Below are 22,983 nucleotides of genomic sequence, written 5' to 3'. Positions count from 1 at the left end.
AGAAACAAGTAACATCTTCCATCCTCAGCGATGAATAACCCTGCTGGTTACTCCATGGGTTATTCCGCTGATTTTTGGGACAAAACCTCGAAATATGTCCCGGCTGATCACATGTGTAACATACCCCAGTGTTACCACGATTGTTGGCTTGGCCTCCAAGTCCTCGCCCTTTTCCTTTGTAAGATCTTGGACCCTTGTTGAAATTTGGCCTTTCTCCTTGGCTAAACTTGGTGTGTCCACCAGAATGTGGTAAGGTCTTCCTTTCAGCCTCCAATACAGTCTCAACATTAACAGCCTTTTCTACCAGATCCGATAAGCTGCTAAAGTTGCTTCCAGCTAAACGACTTCCAAGCTCCGGCTTCAATCCGTACATAAAGTTACGGATCATAGTTGCTTCATCTTCACGCCCATCAAAAACATGTCGCCTCAACCTTGTGAACTCAGATTCGTAACTCCTCACTGGCCTATCTCCTTGAACAAGGTTCATGAATTGGCGCTCCAACCGATGCTTTGCTTCTGGAGGAAAATATTTCCTCTCAAACTCTCCCTTGAACGATTCCCATGATGTGATGGTGTGTCCACGCTGCCTGTCTATACTGTCCCACCATCCTGTTGCGTCGCCTTCCAAATAGTACACCGCGATCTTCTTCTGATACTCCTCCGGACACTCCATAGCCTCAAAGTTCTTCTCCATCATAGTAATCCACTTGCCGGCTTCAATAGGATCGGATCCTCCTTTGAACTTGTAGGATCCAATGTTCTTCATGGTAGATAATAGCTTGGAAACTTCAGGGGGTTGAGTACGCCTGCCTTGGTTACCAAGTGCCTCGGTCATCACGTCATGTAAAAGCTTCAAGGTGTTTTCCGCTCCTTGATCTTGTGGTCCTTCAGTGGCACGGTTCTGATCTGGCCTTGGGTGTGATTGAACGGATTGATCATGTTGATGTCTCCGGTCCCAATTACGACTTGGGCCAATACTCGCCAAACTGTCTTCCCTCACTCTAGTCCTGTTACCGTACACAGGAAAAGATCTTGTTCTCTGCAGAGGGGTCCTATCGTGTCCAAACATCTCACTGATGCCATTTCCATCCTCCTGATCTGATCTGTAACCCAATCCTCCGCATGTCCAATCCATACCCTCTCCCCATATCCGACCTCGTCCATCATCACCTGTCCCGCGATTAGCCATCTGCACACAATCAAAAGGGTAAGTCATATTCCTACTACGGGAAGCGGCTGGTTTCCTAATCATCTTTTTGCGACTCCTTTGACTCGATAAAATCATTAAAAAGCACTTGTGTCACGCATGGACGAAACCATGCTCTGATACCACCTCTGTAACGCCCCCGAACCGTTCTAGGCATAGGTCAAACCACCGGCCAACAATCAAACAAGAACATGACCGACGGCCGACCGTCTACCAAGGATCGGGAGTGCTACATGACGGGTTAACGGCCGATCCGGCCAAGGTCACGAAAAGTGCAATTCGTAACTAGGCCAGGCCGCCCACTAACACGTCCCGTCAGACCAAAGCCTAAGGCTTCTCAACCCGTACTCCAATCTGACGTTGTGTTAGCTCGGACAAGCTAATATCAGAACAACAAGGCAGTTTCACAAAACATTCGCTTTATTTATCTTATATAATATCTGGTTTATAATACACAAAATATTATACAAGTGGTGGCATGCCAAGAAAGCGAAAGTACATACTTATAGTCTGAAAGCGTCTTAAGCAAAAAGATGCAAATCTACACCAGCCAGCCTAGCCTCCCGCGCTTTCTACAAGCTCACTACTGGTCACCTGAAAACAACAACGAGTGAGGAGTGAGTAATCTAGCATTACTCAGCGAGTTACAATCCCCCACTAACAAATACAACCCCTCGCTATCCCACCCCAAACAATCTAAAGCGAGAGGTTCACCTAACAACAAAATTTAATAACAATAAGCAATATCAGAAATACGCAGCGGTAAAAGATAGCAAGATAACTAGCATTATGCTAATTACTAGCTCATCACCAAACTCAAACTCGATTTAAACCAGGGTTTAACAACCCAAAACACGATATAATATATATATCAAACTCGGGCCCTGGTGACGTTATGTTCCTCCTTCACTATCGGCAATATCCTATCTTCCTACCACGAAGGCCAAAAGAAGGAACTTTCAACCGACCGCGGCCCACAGTCCTTCGGGTCACCGCGCGACAGCCCACAGTCCTTCGGGTCACTGCCACATTACACCGTCGTGTAATCACTCAGCCATAGGCCATGACCCCGTCTATCTGAGTCTTCCCGATCCAGCGAATAAGGGGTTTCCTTGAACCCGCCGGGTACGAGGTCTGAAGGAACACTAACTCACCCCAATATGCCTAGCATTGTGGGTTACACAAATGCTGTCGGCCAATATACGATTAATACTAAACCCGGTAAAACTAACACAAGGTTTCAAGTAATAATCACAACACAATCAACCACATTCCAGAATCTAGCATAAAGACTAATTCCAGAATACCTAACTATCCACAACTTAGCGATATCATCTAAGCATTCTGCATTCGCTAACTAACCAATCAACCTAACCATTAGCATGCTACTACGGTTCTTAAACAATAACAAGCATGCCATCAACTCAATCAACATAACCTCAATTATTCAAACCTTACTCAGTTAGACCCGGCCTCCTGCCATGATCCAACTTCCAAGTAACGGGACCCTGCATGAAAACAACTCAGCAATCAATCGATTATAACTCACAGTTTTTGGTTGACCGTGGCCTTGACCCCAAACCCGACTTATGCGATCCGAACCCTTTCCCGACCTTCACAAGTAGACCCTCTTCTTGACTGAACTCCACTTGAACTGGTCTCCACTAGAACTGATCTCTCTTCACTTGAAAAGAGCCTTCTCCAAGTGCTGTCTCAAAATCGGCATAGTAACTGTTCTCGAAAACTGCCTAAATCGCTCGAAAACTATCGAAACCCGATCTTTCTTTCTTTGCTTTCTCTTTATGTTTTGAAGTAGGTTTGATGTGTTCTGGATGGTTTGAAATGAGAGGGGGTCGTGGCCTATTTATAGGAATCAGCAACCAATCAGGAACAAGCCGTGTGGCAGCCCGTGTGTCGCTTCGCATGGCTCCGGACGCATGCGCGGCGGCACCTCGTGCTCCACATGTCCTTCAGCATGGCCTGCTCACATGCAAGCTGACACCACGACCTCTACCTGTCTGAATGCATGGCCTGCTCCCATGCAAGCTGACACCACGTCCTCCACATGTCTGGCCGCATGGCCCGGTCGCATGCATCGCAACACCTCGTGCTTGGTCGTTCCACCTCGTGCTCCACATGGCTGGCTGCATGCCTCAGTCTCATGCAGGATGACACACCCCACGTCCAGATGGCCTGCTGCATGACTGAAGTGCATGCAGGTCGACACCCCATCTCACACATGGCTGGCCGCATGCTTCGGTCGCATGCATCGCGACACCTCGTGCTTGGCCGTTCCACCTCGTGCTCCACATGGCTACTTGCATGTACAGGTTGCATGTACAGGTTGCATGTACTGCTACACCTCCTGCTTCCCTTGACACACACACTGACAGGAGCTTGCCACCACGTCCTGAACACACACACATCTTGCCACCTCGAGCTTCTCGGTCAATTGTCCGATATCGGCCTTCTAGTGAATTTTTTTTGTCCCGCGATCAGTCCCAATATTTTTCGACGCCCGTTCTGATGATCTGATTATTTTTAATAAGCTCCAAATGAATCCTGACTTGATGGAAAATATTTCCCGAGTTTCCGGCTTCTTCGAAAAATTCCATAATACCGAAATTAGGGTTTTTCGCCCAATTTCCGGTCTTCCTGTTGTGCTTCCAAAAGTGTCATGATTCAAACGTCCTTTGAGTAAATATACCACATTGTCTAACCATTGTCTAGTGGAATACTTGACTCATGGTTCAGACAAAAACAATCTGATCGTCCACGACTCGATCACCCAAAGGATACTCGACCATTTTTTTTTTTTAATGGGTTTCTAGAATGTGGTTAAAATTTTTAAAAACCACTAAAAATATAGGCTTTGGTATATAGTGCGCTTAACGTAAAATTCAATATATTCGTAGCAATTTATACATAGATTTGGAGAATTTTTTTAAAAAAATATAACAATATTTTAAGGGATAGTTGCATCATGCACTAACATATTATGATGTTAAAAGAGGCTTGGAAACTTTGTTATCTCTGTTTCTCAAGGGAATAACTATTTTATAGTGGTTATTCCACTGATATAGATAGTATTATGAAGTTTTACTAATTAACTGATAAAAAATTATAACGATTCTCATATTCCATGAAAGAGAGTTTAACATGCATTAATACAAATGTAGAATGTGGTTAAAAATTTTAAAACAACACTAAAAAGTTTAGGCTTCAGTATATAGAGCGTTTAACGTAAAACTCAATATTTCATATGAGTTTATACTTAGATTTTGAAAAAAATCAAAAATATAACAATATTTTTTTAATGCATAGTTGCATCCTAAACTAACATATAATGATGATGTTCAAAGAGGCTTGTAATCTTTGTTGTCTCCGTTTTTCAAGAAAATAGCAATTCTGAGTCTATTGATGTTACACTCCCCAAGGAATCACAAAACAAAGGATTAATGTGGAGCAAGAGACACTAAGCAAATATTCAAAACTTATTAAGCTTGCATAAGGAACAAACAATAGTCACCCATAATAAGAAAACAAACTCTTCTCACTGAAATAAACATAGGACGAAATTCATGCAACATTTATAAATCATGAATCACTCATGCAATCAAGGGCTGCAAGTGGATTTGACAGCTCAACTGCTGACGCTCCATCAGTACCTATAGCAGTCACTGCTTTTCCGTGTACTATATTTTTGGAGGTAATATCCTTTGACTCATGCTGCTGATTCACGTCGGGATATAGTTGAGATTGTTGAAGCCGGAAAACCGGACTGACATAAACGAAAAAATAAAAAGCGATGTTAAGGAAATAGACGAATGTAAAGGGCGAATACAAGAACGATAAGAAATCGTATTCGCAAAGAGACATGGAGTCGAGATATGATCTTTTTCTTTAACTCAAAATATTCGCTCCGTTAATGAGACGGGACTGTACGAACATAGAGTCCCAGGATACAACCATGGCAGACGAATCACGTCTCACTCGTGATCGCCCTATCGAACTATAAACTCTACGAAACACTCTCGTATTTAAGACTTACGCTAAGGGATTTTCGCTGTTGGTTTGATGTGTAAAAACGTTAGAGTAATGAGAAGAGAGACGAGTTGTATTTAAAGAGATGGACGAGGAGCGACTTCCCGTAACTGTTGCATAACGTGCGCTCGTTAGTGGGGATTTGGCAAAGATCTCGGGAAGTTCAAATTACGAACTTATTCCCCAAGACTCGCTATCTCTCTCTTTCTTATCTCGTTTAAATATCTCGAGAGGATAAACATCATGACGTTTTTATTTTGTAGACAAACTGCTTGTCGTTTCAAAATAAAATGCATGTTGTTTTTGAGATTTTAAATGGCAAAATGTTGAGTTTAACTTGGTCCAAAAAGAATATTCTTATTGGGCCGGAAGCCTTCTACCAAGACCCAAGACCCACGCCGAGCCGAGCCGAGCCGGCCAGACAGCGGCGGCGCGCTCGTGGGGAGCCTTCCTCTCTCTCCAAGCTGGTTAACACATGATATCAAGTATATATAAACAGCTTATTTTCTCTTGTTCCCACCGATGTGGGATGTTTCATTTTCTCTTCACACTTACCTTTTATTATTTTAGCCAATTGGGCTTTAGTAATTTAGGTCCAACAGAGATTGGTCTGGTTTCTGTTCGTAAACGACTATGACCTTGCCTTTGTCTTCAACTGTGAATGATCTTTTGTTATGAAACAGACAAGTCTCTTTCTTTGCTTTCCCAGTTGTTGTTGGCTGTTTAATAATACTCACCGGGATCCGATGCAGCCATTGTGGGAGAACAAGGTGTGCAAGTTCTTCCTAATTTGGTAGTTTTCTTCAAGTCAGGGAAATATGTAACACGGCATGGAACAGACCCCGTGCTAGCAGAGTAAAAATCCATGGATAATACACCTTCTTTGCCAATGTTCCGGCCGAGCCAGTGAAAATTACTGTTCAAGCTAATCAAATGCCCAGAATAATAATAATAATAACCGAGGAAAGTGTGACACCCATCACCTCCAATCTGGAGAACAGCGGGCCACCAACAATATCACGTATAATAAAAGCACATATACCCAATTACGCTCACCCAAAGCCCAAATAAATATCTGAATAAAAAGTCCACTAGCACAAATCCGTCCAAATATCATATACTCATCTGTCTCACCTGAAATGGGGAAGAAAGAGGGGTGAGTAACAGGGGAGTCACTCAGTGAGGTATGAGATACTAAACCCGAAGTCCATGGACCCGGACAGAGTACTCCGAATAAATATAATTTAATCCTAACACGTTGCAAACACGGTACCTAAAGTACCCAAAGATAAAACAAACTGCCCACTAACAGGCCAAAAACACCACCGAATATGTGCTCGGTAACACACGCTCGTAGACGATTTATCGACCTCCCCGCCTTGGCACAACAGGTCGACTACGCTGTGCCGCAGCAAATACCACACCCAATGTAGCCGATACACCCATGGTCGGCTTTCATCCAAATCACATCAACATACTATATATATATATATATATATAATCAATTATAAATGAACAAGTATTGTTGAACCATCTATAACCCTAGTTCCAGTTTAAGCAAAGAACCTACAAACTAAACAAGCAATGACGGACTCAATTCCACGCAGACGGAAACACATTAGAAATAAATTATACTTATTCGTGGTATTAAGCCGTGTAAGAGAAGCTCGAGAAAAGACCCTCACCTTTGCCAATAAGGAGAATCGGAAACAGATTGGAAAACAAACGAGTTGACTTGATGACTAAGGTAAATTAGGGTTTCGCCATGGATCTCGACTTCTCGCAACAACCCCCAGATCGGAAAAGAACAGAGACAACAAAAAACAAACACGATTAATAAATTAATTAATCTAGGGTTTAAGGGATGATTACTTGTTGCTCAAGCAACAACGAAGTAGACACCCATATGCATGAGTTCTCACGCATGACCAAATGAAACGATTAAGGATCATTAGCATGAATGAACGTCACGTAAGGGAAGCAAAAGGTCTTACGTTCATCCCATGAACATGCATATAGATCGCATTGGAGTTGACGAGTGGTGATGAGGGCGACCAGGATAGCGACATGAATCTCCGATGACATTCAACTCACGGCTGGACAGCTCACGCCTGCGGTGATGAGACGGTGGCTCCGGCTTCACCTTCTCTCCTCATCTCAGTCATGTTCACCATCTAAAGGATCCGGTACATAACTTCACCATCATGGACGCGGCGGCAACGAACGGTGCGTGTGGTGGTAGTGGCTTCCTCCTTTGATCGCCATTTAAGGAGACGTGTGCGGCTAGGGTAAGGAAGAGGGGAGAGTTGCATACGAATATATATATAGCTAGGTAAAAATAATTAATCAAGTAAACCAACCGGTTTGGTCAAACGAAAACAAAAGGTTGAGATTATTACTTAAACCAAAAAGAAACCAGCTCAGTTTAGAGAAATTTAATTAATAAAAAAAAAAAGAAACCAAAACTGAATTTAAGAATCCGGGTCGTTACAGAAAGGGTGAGGAAGATCTGAAGTTTCGAGACTCCACAAGCCAGTCTCAGATGAATATATATGAAAACTTAACCTCTCACGCCGCCACTTGGACCTTTCGAATAGGATAATCTTGTAACCCGAAAGGAGGCCGTTCTCAGTTCGTGTGACAAGCCCCCATAGCCAGCGACCTTCGTTCGTTTCAACACCTATAGGAAGAGCATCAAGAAAGATTTCTACGCATTCCCGTGAAACCGGGTTAGCCAAGTAGAGGGATCGCTTCTCCTCGACGTTTGAATTTGCATGGATCAAGATCAAACCAACATCGGAGTAAGCCTTGACTTTGCCTCGTAATTCGTATATGGACTTCTTCTGGTTATTGTCGGTCAGGAAAGGCTCGATGAAAGATCCCAAAGATCGCTTAAGTCCCCATGTGTCGCATTAGTAGTGAGCCACATGCTCTGAGGGAATAGTATCGCTGCACATGAGCGACCATGAAGAAGAGGGAGAGTTTTGGTGGACGGACATGAAAATGTTACGAAAAAAGGGAGACTCTACGATTGATTTCCACTGCGTGCAAACAAGTTTGAAACATGTGAAGCTCTTAATCGGTAATCTCGCAAGTACCATCGTCCATAGATCATCTGTCAAGGATTCCATCTTCCTCTTTTCTCTTCTGAGTTACACTTTTACTATTAGGGTTTTTCTCCGTTTAGATGACGCAGACCATGTTGAAAAAAGCTAAGAGATGTCTCTTATATCTCTTATTTAACAGACCGTATCTTATATTACGCTAAGAACTCCAACCTAAGAGACTTGCAATAAACATGCTCGGAATCATCTTATTGATGGAACTTTCTCGATATATAGTATACTATCATATTAATATTTTTAAATACTATAACACTAGGATAAGACCTGCGCTTTGCGCAGAGTAAATTTATATGAAAATTATTTAAGAAATCTCGTATGGAAAAAAAATTATATTATTGATCGAATTAATATATTTGGCCCTTAAACAATTTGTTAAAAACTTTTTTGTTAATTACATAATTTGTTTACTAATGAACTGATCTCATTTTAAAAAATATTTTAGGTCAAAAAATGATTTATCGCATAAAAACCTAACGTTTAGGTCGAAGAATCTCACGCCTACTATTTGGTTACAATGAAACTATGTCAGCTCGGTTTTATATCATGATTTAGCAATTTAAAAGTTAATAATGGTTATGAGAAGTTTACGTTCACGTGTCGATCCTAACTATCTTCGATATTTTTTCTCTTTTTTGTGTCATTTTGGTTATTGCTCGATATAAATATTGATTTTTAAGTTTATTCTCATTTTTTTTCTTTTATTTTGGTCTGAGATTTAAAAAATATTTAAGATTCAAAATTATTAAACAGATACATATTTAGGTTAAGATCTGCGCCTTGTGCAGAATAAATACTTATTTTATATTTTTTGCATAATATGAAATAATAAAATAATAATTATATATTAAATAACTAAGAAATCAGTTACTATTATGTAATAAATTGGCTTGCACATATAAATCAAATGACCGCTCTTGTTTATTTGCAACCATTTTTGAATAAATAAATCAAAACAATCAATCTTATCTATCGTATATGATATATAATTAAATTTAAACAATATGAAGTATATATATATATATATTAACATAAACACCTACTAAAATAAAACTATTTATTTATATGATTTTATTATCATTGTATATTATTATAGAAAAAAATTTAAACATTGATCACAAAAGTTTATGTGAGACTTTTAACAGTTTTAGTAATTTATACTCGTTTTGAAAAATTCAAAATACAACATATACAAAAAAAAATCTAAATTTTTAATATATGATTAATGCAATTGTGTAATTTATTTTAATAGTAAAGAATTAAACAAAAATGATAGAAAACATACAGATTATTAGAAAATCTTCATTATTTAAAATCATTAATTACTATATATATCATAATCACATTAGGTAATTCCGTAGGTTTTATTTAAGGAAATAATATATAATAAATAGCCACATTGCTTTAGTTAATATCATATGATATCATATAGTTGGTATTAAATGTTTATAGTGAGATATAAAAATCGAATTGGACCAACATATTTTTCAATTTCAATATGAGGCTGACACGTATGATTAATTAACTACCTAATTGATTGACACATAAGCAAAAAATTTTTTTAATTATTACAAAATTGAAGTTACATCTTTTCAAATGTTACTCAATTAATATATAGAGGATAATTGTAAAACTATGTTTCAATTGCTTCTCTATTATTGAAGAGATTTAAGGGATATTTCATTATTTTTTAATATATTAAATCACATATCAACATATTAATTTTTAATACTAAATTACATATTAACATAACATAACTTTTAATATTACAAATTTCAGACTTCTCTAACTTTTCAGTATTACCTTTTACTTAAAGTAATATTAGCATAATATTTATTAAGTTTTAATGATAACACTTAAACATATTGATGTAATTAATTTTGTGCGTATTTGACTTACTAGATTGATAATGTTATCGTATGATTTACAAAAATATAAAAACTAAATAAAAATAAAAGGTTATTTATGTGCCTGTAGATTTGTTTCGGTCCTGGGGTTTGTCTCCATCAATCCGTTAATTGGGTTTTGTGTGATTTCACTGCATGGAGTTTGATAAAGCTTGTATATTTCTTGGCAAACGGAGACAATTGGCAACATTGTAATGGTTGCTCCGTCGTCGTCGTGCAAGGGAGGCTTTGTTTAGCCTTTACATTTTGTTATATTCAATCTTCTTCAACATTCCGGTAAGTGTTTATGTGATTCAAGATCTGGAAATGAGGCGGAGAACATTCTATAATGTAGTCTCAGTTGAAGTGTTTCTACTTGTATACCGTTGAATAATGCCTTGAATCTGTTGGAACCATGTTAAATCTCGGTGTCTTTCTTTATTGTTTATCCATTTGTTAATCTATATCTTCTCACATCCGTCACAACATATACAATTTCAGTCGCTCATTTAAATCTTCAAAACATTATAAGAATATTGTTTACTACTATAAACCAAATCAGGACAGAACATGTTTTACAATACTTGTTAAATCGAAGTAGACTTATAATCTTTTTACATTGCACATTGTAGAATTCTAAGTTTCAATAATGATCATAAATTTCTTTTCATGGAAGTAAAAAGAATTGGGTTCAAGCTTTCCCTAGCCCATTCGATCTGAATTTAATTATCAACTTCTTAATTCTAAATTTTATAAAAAAAAAATTTAAATTTCGATCTAAAAAAGGAGGATTTTAAAAATTTATTTATGAATTCGCTCTGATGCTCCAATACCTAACCACAGGGCCACCACGGTTTGTATATTTTAGAATATTGTTTACTACTACTACTATAAACCAAATCTGGACGTGGTAAGACTGTCTTAATTTTGTTTTAGTTTGTCGTGAGAGTTTATTGGAATCATTAACTGATTACTTATTTTTAGTTTTGTTTGCTTGGCATGTTTATAAGGGGGTTCAACCCACCCTAAAGTCATGTTTATCGGGAAGTTGTTAGGACGAAGTTTTTACCGTAATATAAGAATCGTTTCTTAACTTTAAGTAAGAAAAACTAAAAATCGACTCTTAAACAAGAGTTTTAAGAGAAAGTTCTTAGTTTTTCTTAGTTAAAAGTTAATAAATAGAACCCCACCGTAAAGAACCTCCAATAATAATGCTAAGAATCCTGAATAAATCAAAGAGAGGAGGAAATTAATAAATTGAAAAGAAAATTATTATGATGATCCACTCAAATGTGTAAATGGGCTGGGTCAATTGGGCCCAAAATTTTGTCATCCATATATAATGTCCGTAGAAAAAATCTCCAGCCGCATTTGGAGAGTGAATTAGGCAGTTGCATCCTCCCTCTAGGGTTTCACCAATTCGTCTTCGTTGCTGCATTCTCACAAACAACAATCATGGTGAAGTTTTCATGGTTTTGTTTCTCCTTTTTCTTATTTTTTTTCTCTTGATGGCTTTGTTTGAATCTTTTTTTTTGGATGTGTGGCTCTCAGGTTCTCCAAAACGACATCGATCTGCTGAACCCTCCCGCTGAGCTCGAGAAGAGAAAGCACAAGCTCAAGCGTCTCGTGCAATCTCCCAACTCCTTCTTCATGGTACCTTTTCTTTATCCCATCCGTAAGTTAAAATTAGATTCGATGCAAATTAAAGTCTGATGTTTGTGTGTTGTGTGTACAGGACGTTAAGTGCCAGGGATGCTTCAACATGTAAGTTGTCTTGAGAATTGATTTAGATAAATTTAATATAAAATGATTATCAGTAGTGATGTGAAGAGATTTACACTTTAGTAACCTCTATGTTGTTTGGTGGTGGTGTTAATCGCAGAACCACTGTGTTCAGTCACTCTCAAACAGTTGTAGTGTGTGGTAACTGTCAGACGGTTCTGTGCCAGCCCACCGGTGGTAAAGCTAGGCTCACGGAGGGTTGCTCTTTCAGGAAAAAGTGAGAGGATGAGAGATTTCACACAAAAGTTTATCTTCTTTTTCACAAATTTTGATGTGAGATATCAGATATTTTATTCAGTTTGGTTTTCTCTTCTTAGTTGTTTTTATTGAACTTGTGTTTTGCTTATGAGAAGATTGTTAAGGTATCATCAAACTACTAGTTGAGTTCTTCATCCTCCGAGTTTAATCAATCTTGAGTTGTTAAATTTGAAGTTTATTGCTTATATAAAACACACTTATGATGGCTTGTTGAAAAGCATTTTGTAATACGTATATGTGATTAGAAGAAACTCAATGTCTTGAAAAAGTTGAGCTATCAGATTAGTGTTATCTTAATTGATGAATTGGACTCGTTTTTGTTAGCCTCTGTTCATTAAGCAGTGCTTTAATAGCATGTCTATTTAGCAATCTCAGTTGTCTGTTTACTAATTCATAAGAAGAGGTTATTGGCCTTTGGGCCATATTCCCGTTGACCCCAACATTGAGATTAGAACCGTGACTTTGACTCTTAAACCGAAAGCAAAATACGTATATTCAATATTTTTCTGTCACAAGTATGAAAGTATGTACATGGTTTTTAAATCTAAGAAAAACACAGATGCGTAAACATAGTAGTATCAGTCTAAACATTCTATTGAGTGTGAGGTTTGAATACGGATTCACACTTTAAACTAATATTGATAAACCACAAGACTAAGTATAATGTGTAAAATCTAAAATATCTAGAAAACTACATATGTAGAGTGAGGATCAAAGTCTGGCAATAAGTGAGAGAGAATCTTATAAAGCTTATTACTTTAAATCATGGAGCAAGAAAATTCGCGGCGCCTTGAAATGTGAGACCAAGTGCGTAAAACACTTTTCAATCATACAATACCCATCACATGCAGTCAGTTTCCTCCATCTCTTCCTTTTTTCCTCATCCAGTTTCTAGAAAAGTAAATAAAGAATAACTTCAGAATGAAAAAAAAAATATAAAAGCAATTTTTATAAAGAGCAGTGAAGTACAATGAATTTACGTTGCCGCTGGATCTCTAAAGCTGCATGTAACTTTTAAAAAAAAAACATCTTTCCGATTCTAATATTTTCTTTCATAAGTTGGATGAAGGTTTTTTTGGGTTACAAATTAAATGACACTTTTGTTTTGATCGTATAGTTGTCAAGTTGCTTTTGTAGTGAACATGAATTCTAATATCGAAACATAAGTTACATAACAAAAGTCGTTTCTCTATCAGATCTTTAAATTGAGAATTAGTGATAGAGAAACGACCGAACGTATATTATATGACGTAGTGAACATGAATTCTAATATCGAAACATAAGTTACATAACATACACTTTATTCGTTTAAATTTAATAGTATGATTTATACTTTATAAGAAAGAAGAACCTACCCAACTCGTCGCCAAAGCAACCCGTCAGGTCACATTTACAAACCAAACTAAACGTAATCAAGATTCATTTAACAAAATACAAAAGACATTTCATATGCATACATAATACATTCCTGAAATGTAGGCAGGATGCAATTGGATGAAAGGGAACGTGACATATGATAAAGGCCATAAAGGTTATACAGAAAAAGTATTAGAGAGCCACTATATCAAATGGTGTATCTCCACGTGTCGCATTTTGGGAAGATTGCTCCGTCATTAAGCAAACCATATAGCCGTTAATCAAACAATGCGACAAGACTCATGACTCCTATATAAACCCTTCAAGGCTCTGACCACCAATGTTCCTTTCCATGCTAATTAAGCAACATCTTCTTATACATTATTATACAAACACCATAAACAATTTATTGGTTAAAGCTTATAGCTCTTGCAAAGATTACAAATATGAAGAAAGCTACGGCATTGATGAAACAGATCGTTGCGTTTTTGAGCTCAGTTGCAAAGGCTAAATCTATAGCGGTAAAGAACAAAACAAGTGCATTCAAAACAAGACTCATGGTGTTGTCTCTCGTGAAACACAAGAATCTCGGGTTCCGTTCCATTTCCAACAAGATCCACAACCTCCTAGGTCATTCTGATAAAGACCAAGACCGAGACGAGAGCAAGGCTATAATCCTCTACAACAGTGGTGCATCCACAGTGGCTCATCATGAGAGTTACGACGTACTAGAGGAGGAAAACGACAAGTATCCTGATCTGAGGCACACGCTGTTCGAAGGAGAGGAGGATTTTGGGGAGTTGGAGGAAGGTTCCGTGATAGATATGGTGAAGAACTCGAAGGAAGAGGAAGGAGAGAGTTTCAAGCTAGAAGACGAGATCGACCATGTCGCAGATCTCTTCATTTCAAGGTTTCATAAGCAGATGAAGCTCCAAAAACTCTTGTCCTTCAAGAGGTATCAAGAAATGCTAGCCCGAGGCACATAGAACTCATATTCATATAAGAATAGATTCATATTACGATCTTTGCTAACGTTTATATTTTGTGTTGTCGATCATAAATCCTTTGATCTTCTTATTTTTCTATAGGATCAAACATTATGATCTTTTTTAATGTGTTTTCAATTATCAAGTTGGATTGAAAGAAGGATTAGCTTTCCTATATGTGTTTTCCAGTTTGTTATTTCCCAATAATAATTGAGAAATCATGACTGTCATATCGATCACAAACCTCACAATAATCATAATTGCTTTTAAATGGTCTCTACGCTTGCTTTGTTTATTCCCTCCTTTCTATGCTTTCAACAATCGTACGGAATGATCACACACACACACACACAAATAAGAAAACAACTCAAAACGAAAGGCGATATGACACCAGAGAGTTACAAAGTAAATAGAATGACAGGAAATGTAAAATTGAGTGTTTGCAGTTATTAGCTTATTCGAGATCATCTAGATAAACAAAAAAAAAAAAAAGAAAGAAAAGAAACAGCCTCAGGCTTTTGTAGCTCCTCCAGCTTTCACAAGGTCTTCAAGAGACTTGAGAATCTGTGTCTCGCTCATCCCATCCAAGTTTACACACCTCTCCACTCCCATATCTGCACCACAAGCCCAATCACATATTAACGGATGCACAAATAAACATATATTCAAACTCCATTCATCAGATAAAAAAATCAACGAGAGATTACCATATCTAGCCCACATCTGAGGCTGGATCCCGCTACATTCGCGGATCAGGAAGGGAAACTTTGGGTTTAGAGACTTCAATTCTTTGTAATTCTTCTCCACGAAAGTCCTGAGTCATAAAAAAAAAATAATAATAATTGAATGGTCTAATCGCACAGATTTGGTTTGATCAAACCGGGAAATGAAAGGAGGGAAGGGTGGAGTAGAACCTGGTGGAAGCGCTAGCGGGAGAAGATTGACAGAGAAGGATCCTGAGCTCTTTGAGAGACTTCGATATGTTTCCTCTCCATGCCATCGCCTCTTCTCTTCACTCTCCAAATGCCGCAACACAGAATCGAAACGAGACGGGAGGGGAGAGACCTGTGCTTTAGAAAATGAAATGATTTGTTAGGCCCATTAAATGATCCAACTTAGTAGAAAGAAGGTATTGGGCTCAAGCCCATTAAGCTGAGTAAAAACGTGACTGGGTCACGTCTCTTCATTTCCCTACCTACCTACATTACATTATCTAATACGCATAATTGCTAATCTCACAGAGGAGGGAGATGTGTACGTTGGAGAAGCGTGGTCAACTCTTCTTGCTGAAACTCACCGGCGACGGAGAACACCGTCTCAACCCCACCTTACTCGACAGCATCACCTCCGCCATCACACAGATCCGTTCCGATCCATCCTCCTCACAATCGGTCCTCATCACAACCTCCGACGGAAAATTCTTCTCCAACGGCTACGATCTCGCCTTGGCCGACTCCGATCCTTCTCTCCGCGTCGTCATGGACTCCAAACTCCGATCCCTAGTCGCCGACCTCATCTCCCTCCCTATGCCGACGATCGCCGCCGTGACCGGCCACGCCTCCGCCGCGGGGTTCGTTCTCGCGATGAGCCACGACTATGTACTGATGCGCCGCGACCGGGGGTTTCTGTATATGAGCGAGTTGGACATCGAGCTTGTGATTCCTCCGTGGTTTGCGGCGATGATACGGATGAAGATCGGTTCTCCGGCGGCGAGGAGAGATGTGATGCTGACGGCGGAGAAGGTTACGGCGGAGCGGGGTTTGGAGATGGGAATCGTGGATTTTAGTTATGGTAGCGCGGCGGAGACGGTTGAAGGCGCCGTTAAGTTGGGAGAGGAGTTAGTTAGACGCGGTGTTGATGGACACGTGTACGGTGGGATGAGAGAGGCTCTTTTAAAACAGGTTCTCCACACGATTGGTTCAAATGAGAGTGTTTCCAATAGAATGCGAAACAGTGGATCCAAACTGTAGGTTTTTTTTTTTGTTCAACCAATTTGTACGAGTTGATAAAATTAAAAATAAAAGATTAAATAGAGATCAAGTGAAATTTGTTAGATTTGTTTCTTTTCTTTTGGTATAAGATTTGTTTCTTTTTACACATTGTAGGTTTGTAATAGTAAAATAGGAAATAATGTAATAAACGAATGAATAATTAGATTTGTCAATATGTAACTAACCATAAATTAAAAGCAAAATTAATTGGATTCAGATGCTGCTGAGACGCTAATCGTAAGGGAAAACCTTGACATCAACAGATATGTTTTAAAGAACAGTGTTATTGGTGAAACTGTGATAAAGCATCTGAACAAGGAACAAGAAGGCAACGCTGAGAATTTTAAAGTGGATAATAATGATTAGGATGTGGAGGATAAGATGTCATTGCTGGAGTGGCTGGCTAACGAGTACATGCGTTTTAGTTGTGCGTTGGAGTTTGTGACTAACAAATTGCTCAGTTTTGCACAGGGTACGGAGGAATAGGAGGGATACTTCGTTACCAGCTTGATATGACTGCTTTTGATGAGGATATGGATGTTTATGATGATGAATCTGATTAGCAATCAATCGAATCGTCACCATTGCTGGTTCAGGAAGATGGTCCACCACGGAGCTTGAACCAGCCTGTGTGGACTATCAGGATCACGCAGAAGATAACCGAAAACTAAATGAAAAAACTTTTTTTTTCCATCCAAAACTCCATATTTTATTAAAGTGATTCAAAGAGGTTGGTCTCGAGAACCATCTAGTTTTGAACCTAAGGTTGAACATGGGAAAACACACTACTCAGAGACTTAGTTTCTTTTGCAAGAAGACCGGCTCGGACGTTTTGTAAACGAAGAATAAAAATAATGGAACAAAACATAAATATCACATTTTAAGATGTAAAAAATCTTTTAAACTAATAGTTATTCTCCCTTCGACGTCTTCAAGAACCAAACCACTTCCGAAGAATGGACTGTTTTTGCGCCAATAAAATGTAAAAAATGATTTGTAACGGATGAACGGCTGAATTCAATAAAAATAAATGTTAATAAATTGGATTAAATCAATATATTAAGAACTTCCTCAGTTTCAAGAAGAATGTAGTTTTGGAGTTTTCACATAGTTTAAGAATAAATTACAATTTCGAAAATAATCATACTTTAATAAATAATTTACAAACAAAAATTATTATATATACTAGTTGTTTTAACTAATATGGACAAAATGAATAAAAAAATTAAAAAATTACATTGAAAGCCTAAAATTATAACTTTGTGAAATAAATAAAAACCTCAAAACTATATTCTCATTGGAGGGAGTATAGTTTTGAATATGTAAACCAAAGTCAGATAATATTACAAATGTTTACATATGGAAGCAAAATCTAAAATGCATTAATGAGATATGTTACCAATTTAAAAAAAAAAAAACTTTAAAAGGGAGGTTGGTTTGGGTTTCCCCACCTATCCCACCTACCTCTACTGCTTGAGAAAGAGAGAGAGAAAAGAAGAAGAAGCAGACAAATCTCGTCTCACTCTTTTCCTGTTTTCCTCAATTCCTTTGTCTTCTTCCATCTCCTCCTCGACAATGTCTTCACAAATACAAACCTCCACGACCGTCTTCAGAAACTCCGCCCCATCTACCGCCTCCCAAAGACTCTTCCCTCTAAGAACCGTCGCCGTTCGCCAAGAAACGTCAACGGCGTGGCGAGGAGTCAGATGCAGCGGCGTTGGAGTCGGAGGAGACGCCTGGAAGCAAAGAGCGGTTCCTAACTCCAACTATGTAGTCCCTATGGACGACAAGTTCTCCTCCTCGTCCATCACTCGGCCTCTGATTGAGATTCTTCGCGATCTTAACAAGAAGATCGCTGATAACATCGTCAAGAGCCATGGTCCTGGATCCAATGCCGCTTCTTCTGGCTTCATCCCATGGTACTCTCCCCTAACCTTGTTGTTGCTGCTGCTGCTTCTTGATTTCTGAGTTCTTGGACCTTTTGTCTTCGTTTAGGTACCATGCAAACCGGATGCTCAGCTTCTACGCACCAGGTTGGTGTGGGGAAGTTCGAGATGTTATTTACTCTGAGAACGGTAGTGTCACCGTTGTTTATCGTCTCACCATTCGTGGCTCTGATGGCGAGGTAAAGCTACATGACTTCAAAGTTTGTTGTTGTCTTTCTTTCTCTCTGTGTGTCACGCTTTTCAGAACCTGAAGTTTCCATGTAATGCAGGCACATCGTGAATCTACTGGGACAGTAACGATGACTGATAATCACATAGACGATCCAGTTGCTGCAGCTGAGGAATTAGCATTCTGCAGAGCATGTGCTCGGTTTGGTCTCGGCTTGTATCTCTATCATGAGTCGTAGGACTGGTGTACTTCAAGTGTGCTTACCTTGTTTTTGGTTGCTGCGTCTATCAAGTTGTTGACAGACCCTTATGTTATAAAAAAATATAAGCATTTTGGATTTATACATTTTTCCCTTGTGTTATTAGATTTTTTTGTATGTTTTTGTGTATATGTGTGAGTAATATAGCATCATGATCTCAGAAGCTTTGGACCCATATATCTGAACTCAGTACATGTTGCAAAGGATGACCGTTATCCCCTGGAAGTGTACGGATAGACATGTCTAGCTTTTAGCTTATAGATGGTTCCTCGCCAAGCACCTGAGCTAGGTAAGCTGAGGTGCTGCCACCAACAATTATCATTCAGCTACTAATCATCTTGAATCATCAACCTCAAACAACACAAAAAACATACACACCTCGACTTCTAAATCAATGGATCCACCGAAGCTACTTTGAGATTGTGGTTACTTGGCAAGTATCTGATTTTAAATGGGCTTAACAATTTTTTCTTAAACACGATTTATTTTAAATTCTAACCAGAGTTAGATGAGGCCATAATGACAAGTTCAGCAGACAAAATCTGTTTTGCTAAGAGCAGGTTTATTAGGGTCCCTTAAGTGTTCTTTAAGTGGGTTTGTTAGAATATTTGAGCTTTTAAAAATAAGAAGAAAGAGGATTAAAGGAAGGGGCGTAGCTTAATTAGGAACGTGAAGGGGCGTCCCTTACGGGCCACGTGTCGGGTTATGATTGGGAGGTTGAGCGGTGTCGGGGTTTCGAGAAAAGAGTTTCATTTTTGTTTCTCTTTCTTTGCGTCTTCTCTCCTTCGCGAAACGAAAGGCGATGGCGATTTGAAAGGCGATTCTGTCGTTTCGGCGCCTCTCGTCGACGAAACGGCGACGGCTCTATCGGAGGGTCTCGGCGATGAAGGGAAACAGAGACCTTTCCATCGGTGGCTGTCATCGACCAAGGAAAACGCCGACCTCTCTCTCTATCAGTGGCTCTCTGAGACGGGTAACAACGGCGTCGCTTGCGGCTGAGGTGAATCGAAAAGGTAAATCTGAGGCTCCTATATGTTTATGTTTCAATCTTTCAAGCATGCATGTCTTTGATTCATCTTCGTGAATCTTTCAAAATCATCTCTGATTTGTTTTGATATGTTGGTGTTTTTGTGTCTTTAGGTGGATTGATTAAGAGGCATGAGCCAGGTAGATTCTTTCCTTCTTCATCGTCAATTTCAAAATACATATCCTCTGTTTTATTTTTGATTTGTCCCTGTCTGTTTTGTGGATTGATTAAGAGGCATGAGGTTTGATTGTTTTGCTGGAATGCGATTAGGTATTAGATCGAGGAAGTGTAGATACAGGCTTGGGAGAATCATGAGAAGAGAAAGGCCGAGATGGAGATGAAACCGTGTGGAGGTATGATTCTCAATCAAAATACATTGTGGACCGGTTTAAACAGTTTTGGTGTTTGTTTGGATTGAATATTTACTCGAAGAGTTTCTTTAAATTGTTTTGAAGTTTGAATTGAAAGTGTGATCAATGTGTGAATTAAATCGTGCGTTAGTGTTAGGTAAATGTAATAAATAGCTTTCGATACATCCTCTGTCTTTAGTCTGGTAGTTGACGAGTTTACTCTTCTTTGAAAGCGTTTCAGAGAGTCATTTGTTTTCTGTGTTTGTGTGGCTGCAGGATTGATCAACAGACCTGAAGTGGGAACAATGTAGTCTCTTTGTCAGACAAAAAACGCCACCATCGTAAAGGTACTTTCTCTTTGATCTTTCTAGATGTATAACGTTTCTTTTAGCTCTGTTGAATTAAAATCGAGTGTACTCTTGTTTGAAACGAATTGAAATGATCAATCCTTTGATAATAAATAGAGTGGTTAGTGTAAGATAATGGTTGGCTTCGGTAATAAATACGGTTTATAGTTAGACTGAAATGAATGCTCTTAGATAGATGTGTGGTGATTGTGTTGTGTGATGAATGCTATTAGATAAATGTCTAATCGGTAATGGTTGCTTCTGATCAATGCTTGATCCCTCTCTTCAATTTATAAACCGTGTGATTCTCTTCCAACTTTCTCACCTCTCTTCTTTTCTTTATCTTTTCGCTCTTTCTTACTTTTGTTCTTTTCGTCCTCCTGAGATGGATTCTTATCCATTTTCTTCCCACTCAAAGTTTGTTGAACTACTTAGTCAACAAACTCTTTCCTTTGGTAACAATGAAGATTGTGTTGAACTATCTTCATCACAAGTTCCATTTCAAAGCAGTGTTGGGACCGATGCTTCAAACTATGGGGGAGACACTGCACGGAGCCTAAAGAAAGACGCAAATGGACACCAACGGATGACGTGGTCCTGATCAGTTCGTGGTTAAACACGAGCAAGGATCCAGTGGTTGGGAACGAGCAAAAATCCTCCGGTTTTTGGAAAAGGATAGCTGTGTATTTCGCTGCTAGTCCTCTAGTTGCTGGCTGCGAAGAGAGAGAGGCAAGCCATTGCAAGCAACGATGGCACAGGATCAATGACCTTGTGTCAAAGTTTTGTGGCTCGTACGAAGCGGCCAGAACAAGACTGATGTCCTCAAGCTTGCTCATCAAATCTTCTACAACAACTACAAGAAGAGATTCACTCTTGAACACGCTTGGAAGGAACTGCGCCACTGCAAGAAGTGGTGCGAGCTTGCTACTGCTAAAACCAAAGGGAGCTCGAAGAAGAGGGAGTGTGAGGACGGTGCTGATTCCTCAAGCTCTCAAGCAACTTGCTCCAAGCGTCCCCCGGGTGTGAAGGCCGCAAAGCTGAGTGCTAAGAAGCCGGTGGTAGATGAGCAGACGATGAATGGGTTCCAGGCGATGTGGACAATCAGACAGCAGGATTTGGCCGCCAAATCAATGTTGTCTAAGATGAGTCTCCTTGAAGGTCTTATTGGAAAAAAAGAACATCTATCTGAGTGTGAAGAAACCCTCAAGAAGAAGCTGATTAGTGACTTGATGTCAAATTAGTTCCATGTTAAAGTTTAAGTTTCTGTTTCATGTTTCATGTTTCATGTTTCATGTTTAAGCTTTGTTTCGTTTTTAAGTTTCTTGTTAAGATGGTCTCTCTTTAAGTTTGGAGTATAAAACTCTTTCCTGTTAAGATAAGTTTCATGTATAAAATGGTCTCTCTTTAAGTTTCATGTTAATGTGTTTGATGGTTTCATGTGTCAATGTGTTTGATGGTTTCATGTTTCAATGTGTTTGATCTTGCACCAATTCTTTAAGTTTCAATGTGTTTGATCGTCTCTTCATTTTGTTCTTGCAGGTTCACGGGTCTTTGGAGTCAAAGTCAAAAGAAAGAGTTCACAGGTCCTTGGAGTCTTCTAACGGGTCTTTGGAGTCTGGTAGCGGGTGTAAAGCAAAAGACAGAGTTCATGGGTCTTTGGAATCTTGTAAGTGTAGTCTTTGGAGTCTTGTAATCACATAACAGTGACTTCACGGGTCTTTGGAGTTTTGTATATTGTTGTGATTTGTTAAGTGTTGTCTTTGTAGAATGTTCGAGTGTTGATGTTGTTATATATTCGTAACATTTTGATAACAAGCCATTGCCATCTCTCTATCTCTACTCTCACAAGCCATCTCTCTATCTTTAATCTCACACTCTCACATTCTCTCTATATTTAATCTCACACTATCTCTCATTCTTCTCACCATTCTCACTATCTTTTATCAAAAATTTCCATATCCTAAACAAGATTGTAAAACCAACCTCTCATGGCTTCTTCTTCTCATCATAATTTGGAGGGGTCCCTTGATGAATTTTTCGATCAAACATTTGATCAATATTTTGATCAAACTTTCGATCAAACATTTGACAATTTGTGAAATGTTTATGGTGATCAAGAAGATGAAAGGAGGACAAGAAAAAAACGAGTTTTTATCGAACGAAACCGTGAAGAATGCCATCTCCAGTTATGGAATGATTATTTCAGTGACACTCCCACATATCCTGAAAATCTATTCAGACGAAGATTTAGAA

General features: G+C 38.8%; 5 protein-coding genes across 5 annotated transcripts; 4 read left to right on the top strand and 1 right to left on the bottom strand.

Moving 5' to 3' along the window:
- The first annotated feature begins 11,609 nt into the window (after nucleotides 1-11,609).
- LOC111206305 (40S ribosomal protein S27-2) lies at nucleotides 11,610-12,466 on the top strand. The gene is made up of 4 exons (XM_022702866.2): nucleotides 11,610-11,717; nucleotides 11,811-11,912; nucleotides 11,995-12,023; nucleotides 12,142-12,466. Exons 1-4 carry the CDS (start codon nucleotides 11,715-11,717, stop codon nucleotides 12,260-12,262), a joined length of 255 nt encoding a protein of 84 aa, XP_022558587.1. The 5' UTR covers nucleotides 11,610-11,714; the 3' UTR covers nucleotides 12,263-12,466.
- Nucleotides 12,467-13,861: 1,395 nt separating this feature from the next.
- Nucleotides 13,862-14,875, top strand: LOC111206296. Its single transcript, XM_022702853.2, has one exon. It carries the CDS (start codon nucleotides 14,102-14,104, stop codon nucleotides 14,639-14,641), a length of 540 nt encoding a protein of 179 aa, XP_022558574.2. The 5' UTR covers nucleotides 13,862-14,101; the 3' UTR covers nucleotides 14,642-14,875.
- A 121-nt stretch (nucleotides 14,876-14,996) lies between these two features.
- On the bottom strand, nucleotides 14,997-15,726 carry LOC111206297 (NADH dehydrogenase [ubiquinone] 1 alpha subcomplex subunit 2). The gene is made up of 3 exons (XM_022702854.2): nucleotides 15,556-15,726; nucleotides 15,349-15,455; nucleotides 14,997-15,255 (listed from the first exon to the last, which is right to left on the bottom strand). The coding sequence occupies exons 1-3, from the start codon at nucleotides 15,639-15,641 to the stop codon at nucleotides 15,152-15,154; spliced, it is 297 nt and encodes a 98-aa protein (XP_022558575.2). The 5' UTR covers nucleotides 15,642-15,726; the 3' UTR covers nucleotides 14,997-15,151.
- A 110-nt stretch (nucleotides 15,727-15,836) lies between these two features.
- Nucleotides 15,837-16,807, top strand: LOC106397511 (enoyl-CoA delta isomerase 1, peroxisomal-like). Its single transcript, XM_048769646.1, has one exon. The coding sequence runs from the start codon at nucleotides 15,892-15,894 to the stop codon at nucleotides 16,609-16,611; it is 720 nt and encodes a 239-aa protein (XP_048625603.1). The 5' UTR covers nucleotides 15,837-15,891; the 3' UTR covers nucleotides 16,612-16,807.
- A 1,253-nt stretch (nucleotides 16,808-18,060) lies between these two features.
- LOC106397823 (DNA repair RAD52-like protein 2, chloroplastic) lies at nucleotides 18,061-19,181 on the top strand. The gene is made up of 3 exons (XM_048769647.1): nucleotides 18,061-18,551; nucleotides 18,628-18,757; nucleotides 18,848-19,181. The coding sequence occupies exons 1-3, from the start codon at nucleotides 18,208-18,210 to the stop codon at nucleotides 18,983-18,985; spliced, it is 612 nt and encodes a 203-aa protein (XP_048625604.1). The 5' UTR covers nucleotides 18,061-18,207; the 3' UTR covers nucleotides 18,986-19,181.
- Nucleotides 19,182-22,983: the final 3,802 nt, after the last annotated feature.

The sequence above is a fragment of the Brassica napus genome, chromosome C9 (genome assembly GCF_020379485.1).
Source record: "Brassica napus cultivar Da-Ae chromosome C9, Da-Ae, whole genome shotgun sequence".
In the NCBI taxonomy this organism is placed as follows: domain Eukaryota; kingdom Viridiplantae; phylum Streptophyta; class Magnoliopsida; order Brassicales; family Brassicaceae; genus Brassica; species Brassica napus.
This window is presented reverse-complemented; position numbering and strand designations above follow the sequence as displayed.